Source organism: Monodon monoceros, unplaced genomic scaffold (genome assembly GCF_005190385.1).
Source record: "Monodon monoceros isolate NGI ecotype Baffin Bay Population unplaced genomic scaffold, NGI_Narwhal_1 Super_Scaffold_9, whole genome shotgun sequence".
Taxonomy (NCBI): Eukaryota; Metazoa; Chordata; class Mammalia; order Artiodactyla; family Monodontidae; genus Monodon; species Monodon monoceros.
The window spans coordinates 40,478,734-40,486,903 of record NW_021703786.1 but is presented as its reverse complement, the minus strand read 5'-3'; the positions used below and the strand labels follow the sequence as shown (position 1 = coordinate 40,486,903).

The window sequence follows — 8,170 nt, the reverse complement described above, 5'->3', positions numbered from 1 at the left end:
CCCCCAGCTGGGTCCTAAGCATCTCTGGCAGGATCTAGAGCCCGGGGCTTCCCACCCGCACATGACTGCACTGCCAGATGGGGTGCCTTCACCCCCTCCGTGGCCCACATTCCATCTGGTTGATGTCAGCCGACCTCTGCCCGAGCAGGGGCAAGTCCCAACGCAAAGGCCGTCACAAAATATGTGGCAAATGGCCCTTAACTGCTGTACAAGCTTGGGGGGTGGCTGCAGGGACTCCCTGTTAAATGTCGGGGTGTTTCTCCTCGCCGGCCAGCAGTGAGCGGTACGGAAGCACTCTTGTCCTCGGCTTCTGGGAGAAGATGATCTTGTTGTAGTCGGCGGTGGGACTTGCCCTAGCATCCGAGTGGAAGTGGGTGCGCTCTGGAACCACGGGGGGACCCGTGTCCGACATGGAGAAAGGGCCCCAGGCCGAGAGCGTGGTCTCTGACCTCACGTCCTCGAACGTCATGTTGCCTGAGGACGTGAAGGACTTTCTCCTTTCCAGCTGGGTGACGCTGGGAGGCTTGCTCTGCCTGTACGTCGGCCAGCTCTCCTCGGCCGTTTGCAAGCGTTCCACGTCTCTGGCTTTGCTTTTCTCAATCAGTCTTTTCACCAGCGGGGATGTGTACGTGACATAGGCGGGCCACAGGTCATGTTTCTCAAGCAGATTCACGGGAAGCCCGATGTTTTCTGTCAGTTCTACCGGCAACGAGAAATACGGGCAATTTAGAGGCACTCGCAGCCAATGATTCCATTCTTTAAGGGTCGGAGGGTATCGGAACTACATGTTGGATTTCTCCCCATCATGCATGATAGCCCTTCCATCCCCTGTATGCAGTGGGAATAAAATGAAATCCAAAGTTGGGAGACATGGACTTTCCTGGCCAGTGGCTATCATGGAAGGCCATGATAGCCCTTCCATCCCCTGTATGCAGTGGTCCAGTGGTTAAGACTCTGTGCTTATCGGAGAATGGATTACTTTACAGGTTCATCCGTGAACATTGGAAAGTCCCAGGGAGTGTGTCCACTGCCTCCTGCCAACGTCCAAGGACTAAGAGATCGGGTGGCTTCTAACAAGGTCACGGGTGAGGTGGGGAGCTGTGGCAGGGAGACCCCACTTTGAGAACCATCAGTCCAGGGCCACGCCACTCCACCTCTGTGAGCACTAAACCCCGGGAGAGCCTGGGAAAACACGGCCGCGGGGTCCCGCCCCAAGGATGCAGACTCCGCAGAGCTGCTCTGGGGACTGGAGAACTTGCATTTCTAAGTCACTCCCAGGCGCCGCTGCTGGTTTGAGCACCTACTGTGAGTGGTCCTGGTTGAGGCTGAATAAGCTCTAAATCTTTCTTTTGGCTGCAACATACACGAGGACCGGCTTGTGCAGGTGGGAAACACGGCCCTCAGGTGAGCGACTGCCAGACTTTCCACCCCTTTTCCCTCCTCATCGAGGAACCACTGTGGAAGGCAAGGGAGCGAGCTCTTGACAGGGGTCACCTTCAACGCCACTGCATTTATAAGTAAATCACTCCCAATGTCAGTGTTTTATTATAATATACCTCACGAAGCATAGCATCCTAAAGATTCATTCGAACTCTTAAAAAAAAAAAAAAAAAAAAAAGCGAGTTTTTGTCAACCTAGTCAGATCCAGGCCTCACGGATTCCTCACTGCTAAGTCTTAGTGGCAACCTTTCATGACAATACGTTTTCAGGAGAATTCACAATATCATTTTTCCGAAGCTAGGGAAGAAATAATGCTCAAATAGTCCTCTAAGCTAGAGAGAGTTTCATGTAATAATAATGATGATAAAATGGAAGTTGAAGCACCTTATGTCTCCTTCTAAGACCTAGAATCTCAGAATGTCAGGCCATCCATTCCAAGTCCCCAGCAACACAGAGTATGTCATCCAAGGGGTCACCGTCCTTGCTTGCCCACCTCTAACCAAAGGAATTCCTGGCTTATCCTCCACATCTGTAGGGCTATTAGAAGCGTGAGTACCAGGAGTCCCCTGGCGGCCTAGTGGTTAGGATTCGGCGTTTTCACTGCCGTGGCCCGGGTTCAATCCCCGGTCAGAGAACTGAGATCCCACAAGTCATGCGGTGCAGCAAAAACAAAACAAAAACAAACAAACAAACAAAATATTGAATTATACAATAAAAATAAGTGTATTTTTTTTTAAAAAAAAGAAATGTGAGGACTTCTCCCCATACATACACTAGGATTAATCAATCATGTCAGACGGTGGGAAAATGCTCTGAGCCGGCGATATTTGGGGGATGTGGGATCATTCGTCCTTGCTTCTAAGCCTCTAGTTTATGAGCCCTGAAGCTTCAGAGAAGCCCAGTTACTAGCGAATCGTTCGTTTCAACAGCACGCCCTCAGAGCCGCTTGCCCCACCCCGCTGCCCCCATAACAGCCTCCATGGCTGATAGGACAATCCCACAGGCTGGCGGTGTTCTCACGCCCGATGGTGCAGAGACTAGGGCACTGTACAGTCAAGGCTGGGGGTGTCCGAGGCAGCCTCAAAACCCACGGGGAGGACTTGTCTAAAAATCAGAGGAAAGGGCCTTCCCCGGTGACACAGCGGTTAAGAACCCGCCTGCCAATGCAGGGGACACGGGTTCGCGCCCTGGTCTGGGAAGATCCCACATGCCACGGAGCCGCTAAGCCCGTGCGCCGCAACTACTGAGCCTGCGCTCTGGAGCCCGCGAGCCACAACTACTGAAGCCCGTGCGCCTAGAGCCCGTGCTCCGCAACAAGGGAAGCTACCACGGGGGGAAGCCCGCGCACCGCAACGAAGAGTAGCCCCCGCTCGCCGCAACTACAGAAAGCCCACACGTAGCGACAAAGACCCAACGCAGCCAAAAGTAAACACGTAAAATAAATAACTTTATAAAAAAAATAGAATATCAAAGGAGAGAAATAGTCAACATTAAGTCTGAAGACAAGCTGTGGGCTCTGATAATTTCCTCCCACTCTGGCACGCAAGGTCCATTCTGTGTCCCTAGAAATGAAACGCAGACCAGTGGTCCCCAGACAGAGGCAGCATTGCTGGGGCAGGAGGCATGACACTGAAGGGGTTTTCTTGTTTCTCCTTCAGGCACGAAGGCCCGTGTTCAATCCTCTGAGTTTTCAAGCCCAGTTCCTCCCACCCACCCCCTGGTCTCATATCCCAACATCCCCAGAATCTAGTCTGATTGGCTGGGTTTGGCCCAAGTAAGGAATGACAGTTGTCTGGAACCTGATCTGTGACCTGGATCGTGTCTCTTCACCCCGTACGACCTTTGTATCTCACTTACGAGATGAGGACGAGCTCCTGTCCTGCTTCTCTCACAGAGGCGTGGTCGTTATAATAAAATGTTATAATAAAAATAAAGTGCTTCTACCTCAGTGGCCCCAGTTTCACTGCATGTTGGGATTACTGGGGATCTTTAAAAAAATTCAAATACCTGGCTCTGCCCTGCCCCCACCCCACCACATTGTGATCTAATTGGAATAGGATACAACACAGGCAGCGGAGTTAAAAGCTGGATTCTAACATGCAGCAAGGTTTGGGAACCGCTATCATAGAATCTAACCCCCCCCCCCAAAACACTGAAGGTTTATAGGGTTTTAACTACTTCAGAGATAGGAAACAGGTCCAGGAGGTCACTTCAGTCTTTTTTAAGTTCTAAGACACAGATTTAAGAATTTACACATTCAATTCAGACGTATATTCAAGGATTCTTTGTTATGTATGTTCAGGACTGCATATCAGTGGCCTTTAAACATTTTAAAGGACCCTGGAGCATTCCCACCACCACCTGCCAATACGGGAATCACTAAGACCAAAGAAAGTGCTGAGCTAAGAACACTGGGGCTGAGGATGGTGCTTTGGTGCAGAACTAATTCACGCTCTATCTGTGGCCACAAGCTGCATCTTTATCTCGGAAAACCATCCTGCAGAAGGATTTTGTGGGTTCCAGGCAGGACTGATTGGATGAGTGGGCACGAGTCCACCCCACTCAGACTGTTTGCCCCACAAATGCTGTGAAAGTAGTGCTGTTTGCACACCCCTGATGGGCAAGACAGTATCTGACTCCAGTGTCTCCTGAGCTGTGCCCCCAGAGAATGCAGGAATCTCTCAAGATGTTAAGAGGTGTTACTTAAAGGAGGGGAAAAGTCCATGGCAAAGACCACCCTCTAAGGGCTGCATATACTTTTTAATCCAGGGGGCCCCATACACATAGTCTGTGTGGTTTTGCAATAGAAATACAGCAAGCCTGTCCGCAGTCCAGCTGGCCTGAAAGATGACGTGTTAAATTCCTTTAGTGCAGGAATTTCAGAGCCTGTGATAGGCTAACTTGTTCTGTAACTCTCCAAAGGGAAACTGGGATGCAGCATCCCCTAACCTCATATGACCAGGGAATCATTCATTCATTCACTCACTGGGAAGGGCATCTCAGGGAACTAGTAAACCAGGGAAACGGCTGGGAGAACTCTGAAACGATGTCCTCGCCAGCCCTTGTTTTGGAACCTTGAGCATCAGAGGAGGTTCTGCCATAAGTGGACAGAGGGACAAACTTGCTCAGGGTATAGCTGGGTCTTCAATGACTCACTTCCTCCAGAACCAGCCTCAGAAGTTTGGCCTCACGAAGGTGCCCATACCCAGAAGTGCCAAGCCAATGCGAGGGCCCAGCACTCCCCGGAAACCAGACCCACTTCCCTCTGTCCTCTCTGCTCTGCTCTAACCTGCAGGCATCTTGTGTTGCTTGCGTCTCCTCTCACTTTTCTCCCTGAACCATCCGGGGAGCTTGTCTGTTCCCCGAGGGAGAACCACATTTTCCCCGACAGGAAGCTGAGTTTCTTTTCACCTCTGCGTGTTACCCTCCTCAACCTCCCATTTCCTCCCCTGCCCGCTCTTTCCTTATCTGCCCTCTGGCTACTACTCATTTATTTGGGGTGAAGAGGAAGCTTCCACTTAGGCCAGAAGTGCCTGGAGGCTTATCTCTAAGAGCTGGGCATGAATCAACTTGGCGCCACGTGGGGTGTCTGCACTGATCTTCATCCCGAGCGGCGCCCCCATCTTACAGGTCGAGTGTACGCTTTGACCCCCTCCCCGCACTTCAGACCTGGGGAAGCCCAGTGCCCCCCACAGACCTTCCGTGAGCACCACCCCCATCCACCTCTTCACCCTGTCCCGTCCCCCCGAGACAATGGAACTGATGGGCTCCAGGGGGGCCTCCATGAGATCCTGATTTGATGCTAGGGAGCCCTGAGAATTCCAGAGCTGTTAACGCAGAGGGGAGCGGGATGGGGAGAGGCAAGTTCGCGTCCCCTCACCCCTCACTATGGGACAACGTGCTGGCCACCTTCTCTTCCGCAAACACACACACTCCAGGGAGAGGAGGGACAAGCCCATTACTGAGCTCTGTTAAAAAGCCAAGTTGCACATGACGGGCAGCTTTGGTAGCTGATACAGACCATGCCTCTTTCTGGGGGGGGCAACGATCTCCAAGCACACCATGGGTGGGGGGAGAGATGGGAGTCTCATGAGGTGGGATGGTCTTCTAACACAGACCTGGCATCACCGATTCACCATTGTGGCGGGAGGGAGGGAACACACCGCTTCTTGAGAACCCTTCTGTATCCTCCATATTCTCTAGTGATTATGCACGGACTTTGAGGGACACAAAAGCGGAAACAGAGTTCAAGTACCCACGGCCACGCAACATCAGTTCACTCAGGCACGCAGGCATTCCGCAAATGTATGCCGAGCTCCAAACACCGCACTTCTAAGAGGTGCGGATCCCGCGCTCACCCAGAACCCGTTGTGGATGTGCCATGCTCACCTCTTGCCTTGGGGGGTCTACCCTTCTCAGTGTCAAGGGTCCACAATGCACGTTCATTTCCCATGCTGATAACAGATCAAACAAGACTAATCCATGCCATCTGAGTCATCAGAAACAAAAGCAGAGAAATTCCTGTAGAGACCAGAACAAGTCCCCTCGGCCACTCTGCAGATGGGTGTCCGGTACCTGCACGTACCAGGCCCAAAGCAGAATGAGACCGAGCCTTGGTTCAAGGGGCTCCCTGCCCAGTGAGGAGACAGACCACAAGCTTCCTAACTCAGCCTGGGTGGGGAGGGATGGCAAGAAACAGGTTCAAGAAGAGGAGACGATTGTGCTGAGTCTTGAAGGACCCGGGGTGGTGGACGGCAGGCCTCGAGGGTCTCAGATTCCGAGTGCACTGCGTCTCTGCTCGGAGCCCACATTCCTCTTCTCTGTGTGAGGATCACACAGGCTGTTTCCAAGCGGCATGGATTCTGCATAGGAACCGCGATGCTGAGTTGGCTGAATAAACACTTGACAAACGCGTTACAGGAAGGAGCATTGGGCACTGGGTGAAACTACGCATCTGAATTTTATATTTATCTGAGGAATGTTCACTTATAAATATTAAAATTCCCACTTTAAGATGTAATACAAAGACCCGTTAGGCTAAAAGCACCCATGGCCGTAAGTGTCTAGAGATCAAGTTTCAAATTTTTTAATGTAATTTCCCAAACAAGCCCAACAGGCCTGATCAGAGGAGAGCTTTTCAGCCTTTTCCTTCCATGGCCGTTTTGGGGCAGCCAGGTACACTGATAGGCTAGACCGCTAGGAAAGAGATGAAAAACCAGGCAGCAAGAACTAGCCCTGCCTTTTCGTACTCAGGAAACCAGACATGAAAGGCTTCAAGCAGTTTGTGCTCGGAGACCCTGTCTCTGCCTGACAGCTGGCTCAGGAGTAAAGGGACCATGAAAATGTGTGGCTTCACAATGTGTAATCAGTCAGAAAGAGGAAGTTCTGCTTCTCTGGAACAATGAGGGAAACAGACAGGCATCTCCCAGGGCTGGCCACAATCAGCGGGCCCGGCCACCCCCTTTACGATGCTCAAAGCACTAGCAACCCAGGCCAGTGTTTGCTTTGAAGAAGGTGACTTGCTAACTGCTAACATTGGTTACCTTCAGGTCAGGGACCAGGGGACCAGAGAGCGAAGGAGGGAATTCAAATTTCATTTTATCCCTTAATGAAAAGTGTGAATTTTTAACATGGCATATATTACCTACAGTTAAAATATCTTTAAGAAAAAATATAAAAGAAATCTCAAGCAAATCATAGAAACAATGCTTTCTTTTACAAAACAATATTGTAGGTAATAATTAGGAGCAAAATTTTATTTTTTTATCCTTGTATTAATTTGATTTTTCTGCCTGTTTACCTGTACTTATTTTTCTTAATTGGGGAATTTTTCATAAGGCCTCGTTCCACCTGATTATTTTCTTAAACTTTGCTTTAAACATATTAAAATCCTTTATCTTGTTTAAAAAAAAAGAGAAGTGACTTTCATTTGAGACTCTGCCTAGAAGCCAAGTACTAAAGTGGCTGTCTTCTGCAGGGTTCAATTATCCCATCAACACATTGACAGCTTGGCCTCAGTGTCAGGCTTTATCCCAGTTCATGCCAGGATGAGAGACAATCCAGGCATCACACTTCGCACCCAACTCTTGGGTCACCCGTAAACACAAATTACAATGAAATCAAACTCCCAGCTGTCTGGGGTGAGTTGTCCGCAGCTGAACCACCATCTAGATAAACCACCCTTGTGAAAATTAAGGGTTTGACTTTGGCTGTACCTTGTCCTGAATCTCTTCATTCATACTCAGCAATCATTTCAGTCCTAAAACAGCTTACAAAATGGAAATGAAACAAAAGGAAGATGCGACGTTTGGGGATGAAGCAGAGGAAGGAAAGCTGCCTAGATGGATACTCGGCACCGTTAAAGTTGGAAGATGGAGTGAAGGAGGCTGAAATCAAAGCTGTGCAAAGACGACCCTGTTCAATAACTGGAGTCCCACACACCTTCCCACTTCACCAGCCCCACGTTCACTAGCAGATTGTGAGCAGGAAATAGAGCAAATCATCCCCTTTCCCAGAAAAGCAACTCAAGGCATATGTCGTGTCAATGATGGTCAGCTGCATTTTGCTGTATTTCTTTTTCTTTTCTTTTCTTTTTTTTTTTGGCCTAGAGGTTTTCGGGATCTTAGCTCCCCAACCAGGTATCGAACCCAGGCCCCTGCAGTGGAAGCGCAAAGTCCTAATCACTGGCCCACTAAGGAAGTCCCTATTTGTATGTCTTCCCATAACGGGA

The 8,170-nt window shown here is 50.0% G+C and overlaps 1 protein-coding gene across 1 annotated transcript; it reads right to left on the bottom strand.

The window, feature by feature from the left end:
• Positions 1–241: 241 nt before the first annotated feature.
• CDRT4 (CMT1A duplicated region transcript 4) lies at positions 242–7,679 on the bottom strand. The gene is made up of 3 exons (XM_029212900.1): positions 7,656–7,679; positions 4,593–4,626; positions 242–699 (listed from the first exon to the last, which is right to left on the bottom strand). Exons 1-3 carry the CDS (start codon positions 7,677–7,679, stop codon positions 242–244), a joined length of 516 nt encoding a protein of 171 aa, XP_029068733.1.
• Positions 7,680–8,170: the final 491 nt, after the last annotated feature.